The sequence below is a fragment of the Musa acuminata genome, chromosome BXJ2-9 (assembly GCF_036884655.1).
Source record: "Musa acuminata AAA Group cultivar baxijiao chromosome BXJ2-9, Cavendish_Baxijiao_AAA, whole genome shotgun sequence".
NCBI lineage: Eukaryota > Viridiplantae > Streptophyta > Magnoliopsida > Zingiberales > Musaceae > Musa > Musa acuminata.
In genome coordinates, this window is record NC_088346.1 from 2782533 (window position 1) to 2806164 (window position 23632).

General features: G+C 39.3%; 4 protein-coding genes across 6 annotated transcripts; all 4 read left to right on the plus strand.

The window, feature by feature from the left end:
- The first annotated feature begins 2393 nt into the window (after positions 1 to 2393).
- On the plus strand, positions 2394 to 9620 carry LOC135622472 (kinesin-like protein KIN-5A). Its single transcript, XM_065124354.1, has 23 exons — positions 2394 to 2694; positions 3013 to 3193; positions 3281 to 3410; positions 3502 to 3660; positions 3752 to 4225; positions 4397 to 4494; positions 4572 to 4728; positions 4812 to 4881; positions 5074 to 5150; positions 5274 to 5327; positions 5407 to 5487; positions 5575 to 5686; positions 5954 to 6040; positions 6165 to 6340; positions 6473 to 6634; positions 6725 to 6832; positions 6924 to 7082; positions 7171 to 7254; positions 8258 to 8463; positions 8582 to 8683; positions 8783 to 8892; positions 8981 to 9132; positions 9222 to 9620. The coding sequence occupies exons 2-23, from the start codon at positions 3024 to 3026 to the stop codon at positions 9441 to 9443; spliced, it is 3150 nt and encodes a 1049-aa protein (XP_064980426.1). The 5' UTR covers positions 2394 to 2694; positions 3013 to 3023; the 3' UTR covers positions 9444 to 9620.
- A 2439-nt stretch (positions 9621 to 12059) lies between these two features.
- On the plus strand, positions 12060 to 12699 carry LOC135623975 (WUSCHEL-related homeobox 3-like). Its single transcript, XM_065127447.1, has 2 exons — positions 12060 to 12401; positions 12472 to 12699. Exons 1-2 carry the CDS (start codon positions 12060 to 12062, stop codon positions 12697 to 12699), a joined length of 570 nt encoding a protein of 189 aa, XP_064983519.1.
- Positions 12700 to 13499: 800 nt separating this feature from the next.
- LOC135622473 (uncharacterized) lies at positions 13500 to 21849 on the plus strand. 3 transcript variants are annotated; one of them, XM_065124357.1, is made up of 5 exons: positions 13500 to 13737; positions 17010 to 17202; positions 19584 to 19759; positions 21076 to 21265; positions 21502 to 21849. In XM_065124357.1, the coding sequence occupies exons 2-5, from the start codon at positions 17145 to 17147 to the stop codon at positions 21732 to 21734; spliced, it is 657 nt and encodes a 218-aa protein (XP_064980429.1). In that variant the 5' UTR covers positions 13500 to 13737; positions 17010 to 17144; the 3' UTR covers positions 21735 to 21849. The 3 variants fall into 3 exon arrangements, with proteins under 3 accessions (XP_064980429.1, XP_064980427.1, XP_064980428.1); XM_065124355.1 differs by lacking the exon at positions 17010 to 17202 and having other exon boundaries at positions 13501 to 13737; XM_065124356.1 differs by lacking the exons at positions 13500 to 13737; positions 17010 to 17202 and adding an exon at positions 16294 to 16743.
- Positions 21850 to 22415: 566 nt separating this feature from the next.
- Positions 22416 to 23198, plus strand: LOC135622474 (histone H4). The gene is made up of 2 exons (XM_065124358.1): positions 22416 to 22529; positions 22648 to 23198. Exon 2 carries the CDS (start codon positions 22679 to 22681, stop codon positions 22988 to 22990), a length of 312 nt encoding a protein of 103 aa, XP_064980430.1. The 5' UTR covers positions 22416 to 22529; positions 22648 to 22678; the 3' UTR covers positions 22991 to 23198.
- The last annotated feature ends 434 nt before the right edge of the window (positions 23199 to 23632 follow it).

Consider the following 23632-nt stretch of genomic DNA (forward strand, 5'->3'; position numbering starts at 1 on the left):
CACTCTGCCAATAAATGGCCAACACAGCATCACATGTTTCAGAGCAGAGAAGTTCGTGATGATGGAAAATAAATGTGTCACCAGTTCTTCCCTTTTCAGGTTGAGTTTGATATGAATTCAATTGCATAGTAGCAGGCAAAGAGGACAATAATTTGCCCTATTTATACTTCTTGCAAATGATGTAACTGTAAAGGTGTTCATATACTATGCAAAGGAGAGGCCACCTGAACAAGATTGGGACCAAGTAAAGTTGCACAGAGACAGGTGTGGTCACTCACCATGTTAGGTCATAATGGCTCAACTTGGATTGGATGCCAACCCAATTTTGGTAAGCTGCTCTTATTTTCTCCTCTCCTTCTTAGATTGTAGCTGAGTAGTTTCCTTCTTCATTTTTAGTGTATCTTCATGTCAATGACATGTAGCATAATAATACTCTTAAAACAGTGGTGGAAGGGATCACCATGAAATTGATCTTGTGTACAGACTCCTAAGGAGCACTTGTGGTAAATCTTAGAAGATCAGTCCTGATTTTACTTTTAGACTTATAAATAGTGATTTGAGGATAGTCTGATCAGTGAAAACATGGTTGGATTTTCTTGATTTTGAGTTGGACTTTTGAGAACTTATAACAATTAAATACTACCTGTGTCAGTGTTTAGAAAATATTAATATTAGAACAACTGTACAAGGTTTTTTTTTGGTTCTTTCACCTGTTTGAAATATCCTGATATATTTTAGAAAATACTTTCAATCTAATACTTAGTTGATGATAAATAAAATTTATTTAAAGATGAAGAAGTCCAAGTTTCTAAGAATTAAAAAGAGAGAATATTTATCCTTTATAATATATTATCTACAACAAAGGTGGTAGGCATCATTTCGACTAAAGAAAAGGGAACTCAAAAAAAAAAAAAAGTGACCAATGGATGATGAGATTAGAGAAGCAATGATGATTTAAAAGGGGGCCTTTATATTTGATGGAATGCATTCGTTTAAGAATGTAACGTTACTAAATACAGAATCGAACAGCTTCGAAGGACTTCAAGTCAAATCACTCTGAGACAATAATTTCCCCCCAAAAGTCCAATTAATTATATTAATAGTGAATTTTCAAAAACAAACTTATACTTTTTAAATTTTATTTTAGTGCACTATCACTTTTTAAATAATATATTTTTTTTAATGATCATTTTATCGGTCATCACCCTCCACCTTGTCATCTCATCTGACTATGTCTCTGTCTTCTCAATCGCTCCCCTTCACCCCAAACAATCATCTAAAACCCTCGTGTGATGACTTGTTGTTGCTCTCCTCTCACTTGCAGCTGTTACCATTGCTTACAGACCCACCCCCTTCCCCCTCTTGCTCGTGGTCCTTGTTATTAGTCACAAAGGAAGAGGGAAGAGGCGTATCATCGATCACCCACAAGCCCTTGCTGCTCTCCTCTTACTTGTAGTCGTCACCATTACTTATAGACCCACCCCCTTCCCCCCCTCGCTCGTGGTCCTTGTTATTAGTCATAAGGGAAGAGAGAAGAGGCGTATCATCGATCACCCGCAAACCCCCCCTCATACTATCAATCATGAGTGAAGAAAGAGATGGAATAGCCTGTGCACTCTCACCGTCGATCACAAGAGAGAAAAAAAAGGAGGGAAGATTGCTGGCAAGGTGTATGATAGTTGAATCAACAGAAATGTCTCTCGTTAGAAATAACTAGTACAATAAAAAAAAAGGAAAGAGACAAAATTACCTTCAAGTATAAGAGCAAGAATTATATATATTATATTATATATATATTCATCCTTATATTAATGATATAAATAATATATTTTTATCTTAAATGTTAATAATTCATGAACCATTTATTGTTATCTTCGTATTCATCTCTCCGAAAATAAAAGGTATGAACTAACGTAATTTTGTTTTCGAGGAAAGGAAAGAGCGGGATGAGAAAATTCAATATAATCCTTTTTGACATGTAAGTTAAAATAAAATATAATTTTTTCAGTATCTAGTAAGGTAAAAAGTAATTTTTATTTCGATTTAGTAATAACTTGACAAAATAATCATCTTTATCTAATGTGGTATTTAATTCATGTGTTGCGTAATAAATAATATTTATTTTTCTTCAACATTAAACATTAATTAGAAAAAGTCAACTAAAATACACATTAAGGAATCGCATTCAAAGTTCAAACCATGACCGTATGATTTCGAGCATATATAATATATGTATATATATATGGTGGGGACCATCTGCTGCTTCTAACGGTCGGATGCCGCTCCCAAACGGCTAACTAACGGCATCAGTGACGGCCTTTCGTTTCAATTCAAACCCAACCCACCTTCCCCACATCACATAATTTATTGCCCTTATTTTTCCTATTTACTTCTCATCCCTCTCTCACTCTGCCCCTCTATTTCTCATCGCCTCCGATTCATCCTCTCCCTCACTCCCAAATCCTTCTTCGGCTGCAAATTCTCGCCCAAACCTCAAGATCCAGTGCAGGATTCTCCCTGGATTGAACCCCGGAAAGCAGCCGAAAGAGGAGAGAGGGCGGCGACGAGTCCTCTCTCTCTCTCTCCCTCTCTTCTTTTCAGTTGCTGCAGCCGGCTGAAGATCCGTCGATCATTGGCTCTTCTCCCAGATTTCTGGATTGCTGTCGATCGCCCATCGTCGGCTGTCGGCTCGTGGTGTGTTGTTCCCCCTTTCCCTCGTTCTGTCTCTTCCACATTGACTTCCTTCTGGTGCCGGCCGAGCTCCTGTCCGGCTTTATGATGCGGGTTTTGGTTTTAGTTCGAGGTGTTACCTTCGGGGGGTTTTCTTGGGTTTTGATCGGCATATTGATGCTGGCGATCGGGGGTATTGGGGTTTTCATTTTATCTTTTTGAAATGTTCTTTGATCGTTCGATCCTGCTTTGGGTTTCTACTCGAACAACGCAGATTCTTAGGGTATATGTTTTGAAAAATTGGTCTGAGATGTTAATGAATTGAAAATCTGGACGTCTCAGGTAACGGTGAGATGGATAGCTCGCAAAAGAAAGGGGGATTTGTGCCGGTGTCGCCCTCGCAAACGCCGAGATCCACGGATAAACATGGGAGAGATTTCCGGTCACTTGACGGGAATGGGAACTCCAGCAGCAAGCTTGACAGGGACAAGGGGGTCAATGTCCAAGTCATTCTCAGATGCAGGTGAACGAATTGGACTCTAAGACGGCGGCTTGTGTCTCATATTTTTAGATCTTGCTTTGCTGAATCCATTCCCCGAATTATTTTCAGGCCATTAAGTGACGACGAGGCGAGGTTGAACACGCCCGCGGTCATAACCTGCAATGAACACCGTCGAGAAGTTTCAGCTGCTCAGAATATTGCTAACAAACAGATTGACAGAACATTTACTTTTGACAAGGTCTTTATAACTTCTGGTTTCATTATTTTGTCAGTGAACCTTTTCTGCTACCCTACGTGTTAGACTTATTATCAGTTTGATAACTGTGCAGGTTTTTGGCCCAACTTCCAAGCAAAAGGATTTGTTTGATCAATCTATTGCTCCTATAGTGAACGAGGTTCTTGAGGGCTACAATTGCACCATCTTTGCATATGGGCAGACTGGCACCGGGAAGACCTACACGATGGAAGGCGGAGGAAGAAAAGCCAAGGTAAGTTCCTCCCCCTCGAGAACAGATCAAATGAAATGTTGCAGCTACTGCACTTTTTTCATCTCTGATCATATATATGAACTTATTGTAGAATGGAGAATTCCCAAGCGATGCTGGAGTTATCCCGAGGGCAGTGCGGCATATCTTTGACATACTTGAATCACAATGTGCTGAGTACAGCATGAAAGTCACATTTCTTGAGCTATATAACGAGGAGATAACTGATCTTTTGGCCCCAGATGAATCAAAATTCTCTGATGACAAGTCCAAAAAGCCTATAGCTCTCATGGAAGATGGGAAGGGTGGTGTCTTTGTGAGAGGACTGGAAGAAGAGGTAGTCTATACTGCTGGTGAAATCTACAAAATCTTGGACAAAGGGTCTGCAAAGAGGCGTACTGCAGAGACTTTACTCAACAAGCAAAGTAGCAGATCCCACTCCATTTTTTCGATTACAATTCACATTAAGGAGTGTACCCCTGAGGGAGAAGAGATGATCAAATGTGGAAAGCTTAACCTCGTGGATCTTGCTGGATCAGAGAATATATCAAGATCTGGTGCTAGAGATGTGAGTAAATGATTAATGTTTCATGTAGTGGTAGTAGTAAATGTCAGTTGGTATTTATCAGAAGACATGACTACTAATCGAACTTAATACTTGTAAATTATTTTTCTCAATATTCTTCTCTGATATCCATTAAGATCTTTTGGATGACTGTTTGAATATTTATAATTGTAGGGAAGAGCAAGAGAAGCTGGGGAGATAAATAAGAGTTTGCTCACACTTGGGCGTGTTATTAATACGCTTGTCGAGCATTCTGGCCATATTCCATATAGGTACTCCTGAGAACTCTCATCGGGTGTTGTATTCCTTTCTATAATGTTTTGCTGAATGTTGACTTTTATGGTTTCAGAGACAGCAAATTGACAAGGTTACTAAGGGACTCCTTGGGTGGGAAGACTAAAACGTGTATTATTGCCACCATATCGCCTTCCATCCTCTGTTTGGAAGAGACCCTGAGCACCTTAGATTATGCACATCGTGCAAAGAATATAAAGAATAAGCCAGAGGTCATCAACAGTATTCATTGCCTTATTGCTAAATCAAATTATCTTCACATAGACTGAGCAAGTGTTCTTTATTATATTTACAGGTCAATCAAAAAATGATGAAATCTGCAATGATCAAGGATCTATATTCAGAAATTGACCGTCTTAAACAAGGTAATTATTTGTGTTTCTTTCTGTCATTTTGTGTAATATTACATAGCTGTGCAAATTTGACTCCTCAACTTTGAGTAACATATTGGCATTGTCAAATAAAAATTAAAATAAACTGGTAAAATGCATAATATGTGGTGTTGTCCAGAAAGTAGTTTTCAGATGTGTTACCTCAGTTGCTATTATCAATTGCAGAGGTATTTGCTGCGAGAGAGAAGAATGGTGTATATATTCCACGTGACAGGTACTTAATTGAAGAAGCTGAGAAGAAGGTCAGTTTGAAATTATTTAAATTGATTCCCTCTAAATTTGCATGTGCCTACAACACACAGTTACAGTTTTTTACATACATTTATCCTTCTTACCATTCCCTTTGATTATTTGTCTTCATTCAGGCCATGACTGAGAAAATTGAAAAATTGGAACTTGATTTGGATACAAAGGATAAGGTGTGTTGGTTAACTTAATAATATGGTACCCTATTGTTTCCATAGAGGTCTGAATTATGGTATTGTGTGTTTTGAGCAGCAACTAGTGGGGCTTCAAGATCTTTACAATTCTCAAAAACAGCTTAATGCAGATTTAAGTGACAAACTAGAGAAAACGCTGGCAAGTTTCTCTCTTTCTCATACATTGACAGGCATATCTCAAATTTTTTCCTGGAAAGAGATCAATGGTAGTATGAATTTGCTGCAGAAAAAACTGGTGGAAACTGAGCATGCTTTCCTCGACGTAGAAGAAAGATACAGACAAGCCAAATCTACAATAAAAGAGAAGGAATTTTTTATATCTAGCCTCCTCAAGTCAGGTGAGATAAATCATGTTTTCTTCTTGGGCTTTTGTATGTGGATGATTATGCGCTATTTTGAATTTCAATATTATCATCATGCTCTATTTGTTGTTTGTCTTAGCATGATGGTCATGTGACATGATGTAAATTAGCCATGTTCACATAATTCTAGGCCTGATCTGGAAATTTGAACATTGCCGGATCTGGAAACCACATTTTCGTTTCAGGTTATTTTGTTTTACAGTGTAGTGTTTTAATATATTTGTTTGGAAATGTTTCTAACAGAGAAGGCACTAATCGAGCATGCTTATGAGCTTAGATCAGAGTTAGAAAATGCAGCTGCAGATGTTTCTGGCTTGTTTTCTAAAATAGGTTGTTACTTTCTCCTTTTCCTTTTCCTTTCAAGTTCCTGGTCTTCTAGGTGCCATGGATATACTTTGATTTGTAAGACATAATGCCAATTATGAATGATATGACTTTCAAATTTGGTTTACAGAACGTAAAAATAAAATCGAGGAAGGAAACAGGATACTTGTCCAAAAGTTCCAGTCTCAATTAAATCAACAGATGGACATCTTGCATAAAAGTGTTGTAGCTTCAGTGATGCAACAGGAGACCCAGTTGAAAGAAATGGAAGAGGACATGCAATCATTTGTTTCCACAAAGTCCAAGGTATAATCATACTAGATAACATTTTTACTATTCTTTTTTATCAATTTTCCTTTTATCAAAATATCTCAGATCAATTGTGTTCGTGCACCACACATTCAAGCAATATTCTTTCTTAACATGTTTCATTAACAGGCCACTGAAGAACTTAAAGTGCATGTTGAAAGGCTCAAAGCTATGTATGGTTCAGGGATCAGAGCTTTGGATGATTTAGCTGGTGAGCTTGACAAGAATTCAGAATATACTTTTGGAAGATTAAATTCGCAGGTGTTAAATCACTCGTCTTCCCTTGAAGATGTAAGTAAATTATTTTTGTGGCTATGTAAACTTTCTGAAATATATCTCACAAAAGTTCTAATATGTATACATACTTTTATGTTCATGTAGTGCTTCAAAGGAATGGCTCTGGAGGCTGATCAGCTTCTAAATGAACTTCAAGAAAGTCTGTCTAAACAAGAGGATAAGTTAGCTGCTTTTGCACAGCAGCAACGTGAGGTAGGTCTCCATCAGAAGTATGGAAATTGACAAATGCTTTGTGCTCAGTTATACTGGAGAATAATAATGGTTTTCTTCTTTTGAACAACAGGGACATCTTAGAGTTGTTGAATCGACAAGGTCCATATCTAAGATTACCTCTAATTTTTTCCAAACTCTGGATATTCATGCATCTAAATTAACCAAGATCTTGGAAGAATCACAAAACATACAAGACCAACAACTCCATGATCTTGAGAAGAAGTTTGAGGTAACTCTACTTTAATTGGGTGAAAGTAGTCAATAGTGCTGAATTCATCTTATATGCCATCTTCTTGATCCATTGCCTATTCCTGTAGGAATGTGCTGCTAATGAAGAAAAGCAAATACTGGAAAAAGTGGCAGCAATGTTAGCTGGTTCAAGTGCTAGGAAGAAGAATCTGGTAATGGGAACTTCTTTTAATGGAAACGAAGTACATATTTCTCTTGTTTTTTCAGACTTGCAAGCTTAGATATTCTTTGAAAGAGATAATTTCTTTATGATATGTCGGTGCTATTTACAAGGATCGAATATGCATGAGATGCGAATCTTCAAGATTTATATAATGTCTCACTGGAGTTTGCTTTTGTTTCACGTAATAGAATTTTGATATCTTTTGCTCTTTTGATATAGTATTTCTGTTGTATCTGTAAGCTATTTTCTTGTATCTTCCTTTTAGCTGAGTCGCTGAAGGAGAATTGAGGGAGAAAAACTCTGTTGATGATCTTTGTATATGTATGTTAATGCTTCAAATAGAGACTAATTTCTGTTTTTAACAGTTCTTTCTTGGGTGCACTCTTAAAGTAGCAAGTGATGTCATTGTTTATATTAAGAGTTGAGGGACTCCATGCATGTTATTACTAGTCCTATTAGGAGAATCCTAACTGTTCAAACAGATCATCAACAAATCCTTTGATGCTAATACTGGAGTAGCGATGGAACTATGGCACAAAGAATGTAACTGCTTCCTAGAAAGATGTAATTGCTCAACTTGTACAGCATTAGCTTTTAGGAGATTCCTATATACCATGATGATATTGTTTAAGATGCTAATAAGGTTTCATCGTATTTTATCGACCATAGACTGTTGTCACCTTGTGGTATCACTCTAAGATAGGAAGCATCTATTGGCGATGACTTTGAACCAAGGTTCGCTGCAGTATGTATTGGTCCAATGGGGGACCGGTATGGGTGGTACCGATCGGTCCGTACACTAGTACGTACTGATAAGAATCATGCTTTGAACTGTAAAATTTCCTCCAACATAAGGCTATTAATTGTGTATTCTGTGTTCAGCATGTTTCCACTGTTCAGAATTCTGTTCACAAATGTATGTCATTTATTTGTTTGTTATAGGATCAGAACATAGATGCTAGCAGTAGTTTGACGTCTGTGCCTGCTTTTAGGTTCAAACAGCAGTTGATAGTCTCCGAGCTACTGCTGCTGATAGAACAAGTAATCTCCAGAAGGAAATGTCAACCGTTCACGATTTTACTTGCTCTGTGAAAGATCAATGGAAAATATACATGGAAGAAACTGAAAATCACTTTGTCGAGGATACTGCAGCAGTTGAAAGTGGTAAACATGGCCTAGAAGAAGGTGTACGAAATTGGTAAGTCTTAATGGATACAACTAATTGCCATAGAAATTTCTATTTCACATTAAACTGTGTTCTTTTTTTACTGCATTTAGCCTAATTCCGTAATTAAACTTTTGTTAATAATTGGCAGCAAGGCAAAGGTTCGCACAGGTACACAACAATGGAGAGATGCTCAAAACTCCCTGCTAACTCTCAGCAAAGGAAATGTAGCATCAGTAGATTCAATTATCAGGTGATTGAAGCAGATGATTTTATGATCTTATCAGGGAATTATAGTAACTGAAAATTCAAATTGTTATATGACTTTTAATGTATTCATAAACTTGTGTAGGGGTGGATTGGATGCCAACCAGCTTCTGCGTTCTAAATTATCTTCTGCTGTTTCATCGACACTTGAAGATGTTGTCATTTCAAATAAGAATCTTTTATCCTCCATCGACTGTAAGATGTTACTGTGGTTGTTGCCTACCATTCATAATATATGTACGTCCTAGCATCTAAAATCATTTATATCATCAAACTTTTCCAGGTTCACTGAAACTTGACCAAGATGCATGTGAAAACTTTGACTGCTTGCTCATTCCATGCCACGGGGAACTAAGGGAACTGAAGAGTGGTCACTACCACAAAATCGTGGAGATTACAGACAATACGGGGAAATGTCTTGAAGAAGAATATGTGGTAAGAATACATTGATCAAATATATCTATAAATCGAAAGATTTGTTTCAACTTCATGTTCCTCAGCTGACTATTTGGCAAATTGACCAGGTGGATGTACCATCCTGTTCCACCCCAAAGAGACGACCAATCAATCTTCCGAGTGTTGCATCCATCGAAGAACTACGGACCCCAGCTTTCGAAGAGCTATTGAAGTCGTTTGGGGATGTGGTGAAGCAGGCAAATGGTGATGTAAAACATTTCTCTGGGTCATATGAGACCCAGTTACAGTCCTCGAGAGATTCAAGGGTGCCACTGACTGCCATCAATTAAGGCCAAGCTCGGTAGGTAGCTCCCAGCTGATGATGATGATGGCATGTACAGGGTAAAGAAAACCTATCACGATTCATTCTTTTTCCAATTAAAGGGTTCCACTACCCAAGCTGTGCTGGTTCTATTTCATTACTATGTACATGCACTTTATCTATCTCATAAGATGCGTTGTGTCAATCATTTCAGGGATATTAGTCATATCCCTGGCAAATATCAGGATGATGTTCTTTCTCCTCAGTTTAGTTGTAATCCACATAGATTTGGCTTTTGCAACCGCGTTGTTTCTATCGATGAGAAATTATCATCAACGTTGTTCCTTTTGGCTGTTTTATTTTCTCTCTTCGTCATAAATCCACCGTATAATTTCCATTACAGTGGCCATCACTCAGGCGCATCACACAGCGCAAGTTGAACAGCTTCATCGCTTACATTAATTCCAAGCAGCATTCTACTTGTTTGTCACGGCGAGCTCCCGAGAGAATGTTGATATAAGATGGCAATGGGGCTCTGACACGGCGCTGCCGTAAACAAACTCAAGCAGCACAGGAGAGCATTTAGTTCCCATCCCTTCCTTTCCCTGTGGCTCCTGCCGTAAACAAACTCAAGCAGCACAGGAGAGCATTTAGTTCCCATCCCTTCCTTTCCCTGTGGCTCCTGCCGTAAACAAACTCAAGCAGCACAGGAGAGCATTTAGTTCCCATCCCTTCCTTTCCCTGTGGCTCCTGCAAACAAACCCACGTCTATCGCTTGCTCGCCCAGCAGATCCTCCACGTCTCCCTTCCTCCATGTCCCTGAAACAAACGTCTCGTCACATGAAACAATGCCGGTTTCGGTGCATTGGTGTATGCAGCGAATCTGGTTGGAGAGCGAGAGAGAGAGAGAGAGAGAGAGAGAGAGAGAGAGATGGCGTGAGGGAGAGGAGAATGAGGTGATTTGAGAGACGGTGGATGGGAGACAGGTCATGTCGGCCTTAACTTCCTCTGATGCTGTTGTAGCCCTCTTTCTAGGTAAGGATCCAAGTTGACTTTTGTTCGAGTGAATCCGGTGAGGACGAGACATGGCGTCGGTTCAGCTCCTGCCACGCCGCATCGGCTGCCATGGCTTGTTGCAGACGTGCAAGGAGTGGAGCTCCTCCATGGTCCCCGAGTCCCTACTCTTGGCACAGCACCTTATGGATACAGTAGTCAACGCAAAGACATCCATCCACAGAGGCAGCACTCTGAGCTTCTCTTCTCCATGGAGAAATGTTCTGAAGACAGTCGCTGATACCAGCATCTTGTCACTTAAAAGCCCTCAGAGTTGGCAGGCGTTTCGGACTTCGAGGCGTCGGTGCTGTCCCGCGCAGATTGTTGTCTTTTGTGCTTACTCGATTAGTGGCAGTGTGTGTTACGGAAGAGGGTGAGTGATCGCTTGGAATGTTATGGGTAAAGGCGAGCGATTGGAAGCGCGGCAGCGAACAGCTTGGGAAGAAGCTGATCTGATCGACAGCAAAAACACCATAGTATCGCATGATGTGACGGTTCTTTAATTTTGAATGGTATAAATAATTTTTATATTATAATATTTTTTTTTTATTAATTTAATTAATCAATTTAAACTAAATTACATTATTTTTTTATAAAAAAAATATTAATTCGATCGATTCAATTGAATTAAATTAATTTATTATATATATAATTATTTAAAATTATAAATATCACTACCAAAACACTTCTCTTTATCTACGAAATGGGTAAGAATTGAGGTTATCCGTTTGCAAAAGGTCTGCAAAAATCAGAGTTAAAAGGTGCAGTTCATAATTTCCAAGACAATAAGACTGCGTTCTCAGCACTATGCATAGAAGAGGCCAAGAAAGTGCAAGATTAAAGCAGCAGCTAAAATTGCAGCCAGTGTGGCTTGTTCTAGCAAGATTTGGCCCGTTTGGTTTGTACTCCTCAGGTTGAGTCCATTGATTACTCGAGAGCCTTCTCCATCATCTTGCCAGGCCAAAGTCTCCACCTACATCTCTTTGGTGCGTCGGAAGCTCATGCAATTCATTACTTCTTATTGCCTTCAAACAGAACCAAGCCATAACTGTCTCGCCCATTAAAACCTTCAGCCTGTCTGTGATGCGTGACTACACACGCAGCGACGAAGCTACTTCGTATCAGATGCCGACGAGAGGATCTCTCTCTGTCTCTCTCCTTCGTATCAGATTCCTTCGTTATACGTTCATGCCATGAATGCTTACGGTGTCTGCAAACTGGAAAGAGCACTTGTTGGGTGCCATCATCACCTTATAATTTATTGACTTGGTAGACAGAAAAGGCGTGTGCGAAGCTGCGTGTCATTCCCTCTCTTCGATGACTCCTCCACAGACGAGATGTGATAGACCGACATCTCTCTCTCTCTCTCTCTCTAAAACAAGTGAATTCCCGGTGAATGAATGCCTGTCATGGGAACCGGGCATCAGCATGACGGTACTTCCTTCTCGTCCTCTTTGCCAATCCCCTAACCTTGCGTAGATAGCCGGACCTCTTTTGTCTCTCTCTCACATGATTCGTCCTCTTTATATATAGCTCCAAACCCAGAGCAGATACCGACACCCGGCAAGAGACAAAGGTAGAAGAGAAAGAGATGCCTCAAGTGCCTTCTACGAGGTGGTGTCCTACGCCAGAGCAGCTGATGATACTGGAGGAGATGTACAGGAGCGGGGTGAGGACCCCAAATGCTTCCCAGATACAGCAAATTACAGCCCGTCTCTCCTACTACGGGAGGATAGAAGGCAAGAATGTGTTCTACTGGTTCCAAAACCACAAGGCTAGAGAGAGGCAGAAGCTCCGGAGGAGGCTTTGTAGCCACTACCAGCTTCTCTACTCGGCCAACTCACTCCCTCATCATCAGTTCTACTGCTCCCAGGAAGCTCCTGTCTTCCCTCTCCCATTCCACCATGCGACTCCGTCTCCCTTCCTTCATCAGGTTTCTAACTCATCCCCCTCGATTCCATCGTAAGACTATCAGTGCTGCTACCATCTTGTGATCATTCCAGGATGCAAACTCGGTCTGCAAGATGGAGGCCGGCGACGCCGAAGAAGCATCGTCAACCAGCGATGCAACCCTCAGGCATGAATCGATGGCGATGGTGGATGCAGCCTGGGCGGTGCCTTCATGCTGTAGGCCTCTCAGGACTCTCGATCTCTTCCCAACCAAGAGCACCGGCCTCAAGGATGAGTGCAGTACCACCTCCAAGTCCTCATGCTCTTCAACAACCAACTAAATGGCGCACTCCTCTCTGCATCTCTCGCCTCCTAAGTAGGACTGCTTTACATTCTGTTGCTGCATACTGAGACTGTCATGTAGTTCCTAAAGAAACGAAACCACTTGTGTAGCTCAGTACGTCCTTCCTTCTTCATGGCACTGTTTCCTTTTCCGATCCTTTTCTTTGCCTGTTGAATGCATTATAGCTAGATTCTGAAGCCATTACTGGTTGCAAATAAGTCAGTGAGACATGGCGAAAGAAAGAGAAGGGTGATCTTTAAGCCAAGCTGTGACGTAGACATGAGCTCTTTGGGATTAAGGAGTGCCTTTAATGGCACTGGATTTCTCAGTACTGCATCAAGAAGCTGAGGCAGTTCATGGCATGTTTTGGAAGTCTTTAAGGTCTTTCAAGCTTCCAAAAGGACTCGTTGCGTCATTGCATGAGATTCGCGTTGGTACTGCCTCGTAGGAGCCATTGGATTTGCTACTACCATCGTCCGCAACTGCACGTTTCGCGCGTCAAGATTCGGGTCCCGTTTGGATTTGCTTCTTCCATCGTCCACCACTGCATGTGTCGTGCATCGAGATTCGCGTCCCGTTTGATCCCGCCCGAGGGATATACGTGAGTTGATCCAGGCCCAGTGTAAGGAGGCGGGACGGAGTTAGCGCGACTGCACCGGTCCGGTTCGCGATCTGGCCGTTTTCATCACGGGGCGGATCTGTTTTCGACCGGTTTATTTGGTGGATATCTGGAACTCTCCTGATGGTGGGTCCCGCGTGGACCCGACAGGATCCGCCATAGGCAAGAGAAGAATGAGAGGGTCCCGCAGTACGCGGGCAGGAAAGGCATTGACGCCTCGAAGGAGTCCTCCTCCCCCTCCGCTCCTTCTCACCGCCATTGCCGCGTCCCCTCCGCCTCCCCCGTATCCCTCTCCTCCGCCGTTTTCGATCCGCTTCGCTCCGATCGCTATGCGGAGGCTTCGAGGCTCGATGCGTTGGTCGGCCTCGATTCCTCGCCTTCTCCTGTTCGGTTGCGTCTTGCTCTACTCGATTCCTGGTAAAGTTAAACGGCTGTTTCTTATCTTTTGTTTGGAACCTAGATTTTGATTCACGTTTTCCTCTTGATTCATAAGCTTTCGCAAATCAATTTCGATAAGATCGTCGTCTCCTAGATTTTGTTTACTTTAATGAAATTAGTGGCTAAGCAATTCCTCAAAACCTTTTTGTTTGAGCTGAAACTAAAAGAGGGAGTTGATGCTTTTGTGATTCTGTTGGCTGTATGAAGGGGAAGGAAATTTGGAGATTGATGCGGCTGGTTCTTATGGTGCATAAATTAGAGTGGATGAGGATAGGCTAGGGTTCCGTGCACAGGAGACTGAAGGAGAAAGGAATTAGGAAGTTGGATGATCTCATGGATGAAGATAGGCTAGGGTTGTGGCTTGTTCATTCATTTTCTATGCATGTAGAGTAGGATCTGAAGTCTTCCTGCTGGTTTCTCAACTAGGAGGGGGAAAATAAAACCGAAATAAATTGCAATCCGAGTGGTTAATCTGCATGAAATAAATATGATGCTCTCCCCCTCCGATCCTTCTCTTTTTTTTTCTTTTTTGCTTTTATCAAAGGAAAAAAAAAGATATATCACTTTAAAACTCTGATACAAGGCATACTATGCTACTCGTTGTCCTACCAGAATGACTAAGCTCCATAGGCTGCTAGTCTTTTCATATACAAGAGGGTCTCGTTGTCCTACCAAAATGTGCTAACCAGTTAGCACTCAAGTTCTTCTCTTCTCCGAAAAAATGACAAAAAGAACATCCCTGAAAACCCTGTGCCAGAGGTAAAATACTTATAACACAGTTAATAAGGTGCTGGGGAGGCCTAGCCACATTGTTGAGGATTTTAATGATGATTCAGCTTCCTTCCAGATTTTTGCATGTTGTAGACTATGTTTGATCGCCAGCAGCTCAGCACACCAACAGCAGGCGTCGGGGAGGAATTCACACGTAGCCAAGATGTAGACGTTTGAAGGAGGGCAACCCCACCCTTCTCCTGCATGTTACATATCCATCAGTGTTTAGTTTAATCCACGCATCGTTGGGTTTGGCCTAGGCTACAAGGATATGGTTTCCCCCCGCCCCCCCCCCCCCCCCCCCCCTTTTTCCATCAGACAATTCTGGGTATTTACAGCATGACATAGGCTGATGCTCTAAAAAAAATAGTGTAAGGGTGACCCTTAACATGATTGAAGGCAACCTCATTTCTGGTCTTCTAGATCAACAAAAGACAATAGGCTATGAGGGATATACGTATGTGATAGTCAAGGTGAGCAATATAAGTCCCTTCCCTAATCCATTCACCATCCTTCCAAAGAGGAAAGGATTGAAAAGTAACATTCAACCTCTGCTGCAGCCCTTCCCACACTTTAGAATAAAGAGGACATTCAAAAGAAAAGTGATTCGGCTGATCAGAATCCCTCCCACGCAGGAAACAAGCATGTATAGAACAGATGTTAAGCTTAGCCAATCTAGCAGTGGGACTGCTAGAAGCCTCTTATGAAGAAGCTTCCAATAAAAAACCTACACCCTAGGAATAACAGGCAACTTCCACATACGGGACCAAATGTCACACCAAGAACCACTATGACATCCAGAATCCTTCGAAAACCTATAAGCCAGTTTGGTTGATGGTTCCCCTTTGAGGTCACCTTTCCAAATATGTATGTCGTCAAGTGGACCAAGGGAAATATCAATCTTGCAATCGGGCCACTCCCAATTGGGCCAAACAAATCTATAAGATAGTTATGATTCCATTGACCATTATAAAACAAGGTCAAAACATATAAATTATTCAGATCAACATTCATATTAAGAAACAGAAACATAGGTTTCATAGGAATCAGAACTTCAAAACACCAGCAATCACACTAAAACTCAGTAGAAACACCATCCCCAGTGATATGCGAGAAACCAAAATGCAGATGATGCAAAGCCTCAAGGAGCAGCCTACAGCTTCAACTAACTTTCACAGTGCAAGGTTGTTTCCAAGGACATAATTGTCCATACTTAGCAGTAACAATTTCAATGTACATATTGTTTTGTTAATTCAAGCACAAAGCAATCCTTTTGACCTGTAAAGCAATACTAGTGGCATGGAGATCATGGATGCCAAGCCCCTCCTCACGTTTGGGTTAAGTAATAGAATCCTCGGAAATAAGATGCCGACCCTTGGATCTATCACATTTTTGCCAAAGGAAATCTGTAATTGTTTTTTCCTTATGGTCCATAACCCGATAGGTAACCAGGTAACATTCAGGGCATGTGCAGGTGTGGCATTAGGTACCGAATTAATGAGGGTGATTCTACCCGCTTGCGATAAATTGGATCCATTCCAATTACCTAGTTTCCTTTGGAGGTTATGAGTCATATCATCAAATGACATCAGAATCCTACGTGGGCTAATCATGGTATCAAAATATTTAAAGAGGAATTTTCCCTCAACATTAAAGAACAAATAAATCTCATGTCTTTTCTCCGCCTTAGTGTTGCGAGGAAAATGAAAAACTTATTGATATTAATCTTTTGATTTATAAGAGCCTCATAAGTGCGAAAAATGTTCAATACTTTGACAGGGTTTCCTATTGGCCCTAAAGCAAATCACGTACATAAGGTGAGAAATACTAACATGATTTTTAAATTTAAAAGGAAGTAGCATACGATTAGAACCAACATCATTAAGTAAAGTAGTCAAGATTTGAGTAGATATATATGTACGGTGAGAGGGGATCTACTTGTCTAATCACCTTATGACTTTTAAAGAAAGCAAAACAATCCCATTAATAAGACATGAGAAAACAAGGGAGGAAAGGAAATAAACTTGGTTTCCCCTCCGCTCCTTCTTATCGCCATTGCTGCATCCTTTTTGCCTCCTCCAGATCCCTCTCCTTCGTCGTTCTTGATCCACTTCGCTTTGATTATTATGTGGAGGCCTCGAGGCTCAAGGCGTTGCTCGACCTCGATTCCTTGCCTTCTCCTGATCGGTTGTGTCTTGCTCTACTCGATTCCTGGTAAAGGAAAATAGTTGTTCCTTCTCTTTTGTTTGAAACCTAGATTTGTTTTAATTTTTTTTCTCGATTTATCTTTCACAAATCAATTTCGATAAGATCTTCATCTCCTAGATTTTGTTTACTTTAATGAAATTAGTCACTAAGCAATTCCTCAATACTTTTTGTTTGAGCTGAAATTAGAAGTGGGAGTGATGCAGTCGCAATTTGGTTTATATGTTATTTGAATAAATTTTATTAGTTTTGAGACATTTTGCATTTGTCATAAGTTGTCACATGGCAATATCTACTCAAGGCGAAGAAAAAGGAAACCAATACAAGAAAAGTGGAAGAAGCCAAACTCATTTTTTATTGAAGATTACAAATCTTGATTGGAGATCTTAAATATTCATATCTTTACAAAGATGGAAGTCTATCAATCAATAATATTATCAAGGAAGGAAGGTTATCTCTCAAATCAAAGTAAGAATATTATCTTCTTCGAGTGAAGGAATAGATTGCATATTTGATTGATATGATTGTATTTTTTCTATTTCTGTAATTCTTTTTTTTTTCTTTGTACTTGAACCTAAAAAAGGAGCTAGAACATTGTAATGGATCAATGAAAAACATGAATCAATGAATTGAGTTCTTTCCCACCTTGTCTGTGAGTGGTGCAAAGCTACATTTGTTTTCTGATGGAATAATTCCATTGTCCATGTGCGAGAGGTGGGGAGATGCAAGGCCTTCATCTTGGGAGTTTGTTTCTTGAGCGAAAGCGAATCCGATAGTCATCCATTTGTTTTCTTATTATCTTTCAATTATCATTTTCGATTCCTCTCTTTTATGTTCCTCTATTATCAAGAAACAAATCCATTGCTGCTTGTCCTACATCAGGGTGTTGATGCTTTTGTGATTCTGTTGGACGTATGAAGGGAAAGGAAATTTGGAGATTGAAGTGGATGGTTCTTGTGCTGCATAAATTAGGGTGGATGAAGTTAGGCTAGGGTTTCGTGCACCGGAGACTGAAGGAGAAGGGAATTAGGAAGTTGGATCAGGAACAGAACCAGTTGAAAGTGACTATAGATGAAGACATTGGAGAAGATTCGAGTTTGGTGCTGTACTATATAAAGGGAGGAATTCCATGTTGTGTCTTGTTCTTTCATTTTCTATGCATGTAGATTAGGATATGATGTCTTCCTGCTGGTCTTTCAACTTAGAGGGGGATAATAAAGGAGACATAAATTGCGATATGAGAGGTTAATCTGCATGAAATAAATACGATGCTCTCCTACTTGGCTTCTTGTGACTGTTAATTGGCTTATGGCGGAGGGAGAAGAGCAGTTCCTATGAGTATTTTCACGGTAGGCCATTTTGAAGTAACTGTTATTTGTGTTGAATAGAAAACAGGCCCTTTGTCTGTGGTGCTGTACAAGGAGTGGTCGATGATTACTATTATTATCTAATTAATTTATGGATTTCACAGGCATAAACTATCACAATGGCATAGAGAGGCATGTCAGACCATGTCAGCTTATAATTTACGAATCGTATACACAAAACAAGAATCCTTGCTCATGATGCAGTTGGAGACATAATAAATAGAGCCAACCATGTGCTACTGTATAACGGAAATGTCTTTATGACACTACAAATATGTCTCCAAGGACCTTTTGTAGTTAATTTAAATTGGAGAGACATAAATACCCGACAAAACATATAGAAGGAACTTATGCAATATGAAGGAATATTGGACATTGCAAAGAACTTTTGGGAAATGAATGAAAAGAGCAATTTTGACTTTTGATACTAATAAATCGGAAGGGAGATCCTTTGGTAGTCCACCTCAAACCATTTTGATTAAGGATGTTCATTGATCTATATTAATCTCAGAAAAATAGAGCTGAAATTCAGAATAGAACATGTTTAACTGATTAAATGAATCTATGAAGTTTAACAGAGAAGAGATATCTGGTTTTGAGAAGGAAGAAACAGAAGAGATCAGATGCAACAGAGAGATAATGACCAACTTATATCGGTAAACTTGTCCCATTTGTCTTGTAGGACCAAGTTATATTGGTTGTATAAAGAAATAAATCTCAATGAAATTTAAGGAGTCATGCTTTAGAGTCAATATGGATCGAAGTCTAAATAATTTAGGTATTATAATTTGCATCTAATGGCACAGAGAAGCTTGATGTTGTAGTTTTGTAGTGAGTAAGACCCAGTTAGATTGGTGTCTGTTTTGATGAATTTAAAGAATTATAAGAACTGTCTTTCTCTGAGCAGCTTCAGAAGATTTTTAGCAAAAACTTGCCTGTTATTGGTTTTCTAATTATTAGAGCACTTGGAAAAATGATTACTTGTAAGTTGGGAATTCCTATGCAAGGGAAACACCCATTATTTTCTACATGTTTTGACAAAGGTTCTAATTATCATTCATTGACAGATAGTTATTCTATGCTCAATACAAACATAAAATTTGGATGTGCCAGTTATTTTTTAAAAGTACTACTTGATGCTTGATCAATTCTTTCCTAAATCCATTTCAGGTTTGGACATCAGGCCACTTCATTACAATTAGGTTTCATTATAAACAAATGACATGTACTTGCCTCATATGATCAAGGAAGTCTCTTAGTCTTTGCCTTATATTGCCTCATAGTAGTTGCATAATTCTTTGTTATTGTTGGTTTTCTCGAGTGCCTTATGAAAGCTGTCGTGGATACATTCTGTTTTCTTCTCATGTCAAATTCTTGTCATAGTAAATTCTTGATTGATTATACATTTTAACATTTGAAGTTGTGAAATCTTTTATTTGGCTTATGTTCCCAAGCTAAGCGTATTTTATTTTATTTTTCCAGGCATTCTTTCATCAAGGATAGTTTCCCTAGGTTCAATTGTGATATTCACTACTCATGAATGGCTACCTATGAAACCAATCGTTTATTTTCATTGTCAAGGAGAAAACAAGACTGTCTTGCCTGATGTAAAGGAAAAAGATATTTTATACACTTTCCGTGGTGAAGAATCTTGGCAGGTTTGTTGTAGATGAATATTGTGTTATCATCCTTTTCCTGCTTTATTTTCCATTTTGACATTTTGTCATTTAGTTATTGGTTCAAAATGATGAATTTTTTTAATCTTCTGTCAATGAAATATAAAAATAATCTTAAAACACAAAGATAATCAATTCAATTCGGCTTTAAGATTTTATTGGTATAATGGTGAAAGTGGGTTGGATAGTGTCTGTTTGGTTACAGTTTTTGAACCAAAATGAGCAACCAAGCTAGATATTGTTACATAAATGTATGTCATGCATATTAATATTTTTATCCTATTTTCCTTTCGTTTGGGTATATATTTAACTAAGGGTTCATTCCACATCCATATTTCCAAGGATTTCTCGAAGTGTTCGATTTACCCCTTAATATAAGGAAAGTTGTTACTTTATTGAGTTTTTTTTAGGAAAACGTTACTTAATCATATTATTTCTTTTTCCCATTCTTCATTTTCTCCCCACCCTTGTTTTAAAGTTTTCGCATTCAAGGATTATTATTGATATATTTGACTTAGTGTGTAATTACTTTTATGTGATGTATAAGATTCATGTATTATTCACATATATATCTGCTATATCCCTCATGTATCTAATTCTTATTCGTATCCAATGTGTATACATATCTAAGTTGATTCTATCTTACAAGAAAAGGTTTGCTGTTTGCAAAGCCTTCTCTTATGGGCTTTAAGATGCTGGAGCAATATGCAATTAAGTTGCCTTGCACAAACTACATGAGATCTTTTGCAAAAAAATGGGATAATATTCCCCATGTTTCATTTAGAAACTAAATAAGAAGAAAAACAACTATGTGGAATTCTTTCAAGCGCAAACTAGGGCATTTTTATCTTCACGAAATATGAAGCTGTTCTTCCTATAACTTCTGTTTAAGATTCTTCAGAGATCATCGTGGAGCACACCCGTTTCTCTGTTGTGTCCCTAAGAACTAACAGCTGCCTCTATTTTATTTTTATAGACATGTAATTTGGTGCATAATGAAGTTTGCTTCTAGTCCTCAGATTTCTTGCCACTGTTACGACTGTAGTTTTGCTTTCTTTGTATTGTTGTCTTCCTCATCCTATAACTCTTAGGTGCCTCATTTACATGATAATTTTCTGATGGGTTCCCCATCCTATTACATAATTTACTGTGTTGTTGCTGTAGTTGTTTTCTCTGAAACATTTTAATTCCATAGTATGATGAATGACCATACGAATGATTCAGTGCATAAGAGTTAGTAAACAAGGCCAATCTATCTCGAGGCAACTGATGATAATCCATTCTCCTGTAATTCACAGCCTCTGACACAACTTCCGGAGAAAAAATGTAAAAGATGCGGTTTCTATGAACAAGACACTTTTAAAGCTGATGATGTCTTTGATGAGTGGGAGCTTTGTGCTGGTAATTTTGTGGATGGAAAATATGTTCGTAAAAAGAACAAAGAATTCAACGCCACGTTCATATGCCCTCGGTGCACTGCTTCCGATGGTGAGTGCTCTTATCTTCTTGGTTGTTTTATATCTTATCATAGGTTCTACTCTTTGCATTGATGATAAATAATAATTTAGTCTTCCTTTATTTTCTTCATTCCATTCGTCTACTTTTGCATTTCCCTTTTCTGGAGCAGTCATTTTGGCCACATTAAGTTGGATCTTGGGAGCTTAGTAGATGGATTAACCGGTCTGACAACAACAACTGCTGATGTAAAATTCTTATACTCATAGGTGTTGATGAGACTCTCGAATCAAAGGACGAGGCTTCTGGCAGGAGAGGGAAAATGGTTACAGTCATAATTATATGCGTATTTGCTGCTTCTTTTGTAATGGTTGCCGGTATAGTAGCCTTGTATAAATACTGGCAAAAGAGAAAGAGGGAGCAAGACCAGGCACGATTTCTAAAACTCTTTGACGAGGGGGATGATATTGAAGATGAACTGGGTCTAGGTTATATAATATGACAATGACATGTGAAGACATTTTGGACCCTAATTTTTTTTTTATATGTGTAAAAAAATGGCATATAGTGTTTGTAAATGATACAAGCTTGGTTGCAAAGTTTTGGTCATTAGCACATTGCAATCTTATTCAACAGTCATTTATTTTTCTTCTTCACATCATTCTTATTCCTCCCTTCTCCTTTTGGGTGAACTCTTGATGGTCACCCAATATTAGTGTCCGATCCGATCCGATCCGATTTTCATTTATGGATTTCAGCAATACAATCCGTCCATATCGTAAAATTCATTTATGGATTTCAGTGCAATCCGTCGATATCGAACCAAAATCGGATGTCAAAAAATAAATCTCAAATAAGAATTTGAAAAGAAAATATTCTTAAATAAGGATTATGTCATTGATAATTAATATAAAATTATATTAAGTCTCATCTTAACTAAAAATTTAATACTCAAATAAAATAATTATATATATATATATATATATTATTATATACCCATTAGGTAAAGAACACATGTTTATTCTTTGTGCTTTCATGAAACCAAAAACTATTTTATTTTATTTATTTATTGAAATTTAAAACTTTCTTTCCGCCATAAACTACTGTTTCCCATCATCTGCCACCTTAGTGATCCGTGTCTATTAGTTATCTCAATCTGAACCGTCCATGGCATCCCTTCCAACGGTCGATTCTACCTCAAGCTCGCGCCCACGTTCTCCCTCTTCCACTATATATATAACCCTCGAACCGCCGTTCGTCTTCATCGCTTCGAGCTTTCCGATTCCCGCAATCTGAGGTATGAGGAAGACCTTTATTCTGTTTCCCCCCTTCGCGTCGCTTTCCGTCGGTCGTTGTTTCTAAAATTTCGTTGGAATCTTTGTGATTTGAACTGATGACGCCTTGAATTGCTGCAGAAATTTGTAGATCTAGCTTCGGTCGGCGGCGATGTCCGGGCGAGGAAAGGGCGGCAAGGGCTTGGGCAAGGGCGGGGCCAAGCGCCACCGCAAGGTTCTCCGCGACAACATCCAGGGCATTACCAAGCCCGCGATCCGGCGCTTGGCGAGGAGGGGCGGTGTGAAGCGTATCAGCGGCCTTATCTACGAGGAGACTCGTGGCGTCCTTAAGATCTTCCTCGAGAATGTGATCCGCGATGCTGTGACCTACACTGAGCACGCCCGTCGGAAGACTGTCACCGCGATGGACGTCGTGTATGCCCTGAAGAGGCAGGGAAGGACTCTCTATGGTTTTGGTGGTTAGGGCTTCACGTTTGATTAAAGTCTTGCTGTCAAGAAATCCAAAAAACTGAAACAATGTAGATTGAATTCGAGACTATGTGGCTAGGGTTTTCTTTGGTCATCTGTCCTTCGGTAATTTAAGCTGTTGTTGCTGGAAGCTCTGTGTGTAGGTACTGATGTGCGACTCGTCCGCAAGTTTATGAAATTAATATCTCATTGTGTTTGGTGAACGTCCATTACTAATTTGTTTTCAGGTCATTTAATTGATGCAGCTTTCATTTTGTTGAGTGTATGTTGATGCAAGCTTTGATGATATCTTATTAGATCTCTCAGTCATGTTAATCAGAACTAATGACTTTGTCAATTAGGATGTATGCATTGTTTGTTCCTTAGCTCATGTATCTTCTGGCTGTTACTTTGATGTTGATTTATATTTGTATATATTTGGTGATTTGAACGATGAATTTCTAGTTTTTTGGGGTAGATGTTAAGATCTTAGGATGCTTAGTTCAATTGCAAGGTTGCTTCTACTTGACTTGAATGCTTAGGGCTTTGAGTATTAGAACTGACTTGTTTACTTGTAGAGATGGGAATGTGTACTTTGATTGATTCCTCCTGAATGTGTGGTGTGCTAGTCTTCTTTTGTGTATTAGTGATCTATTGT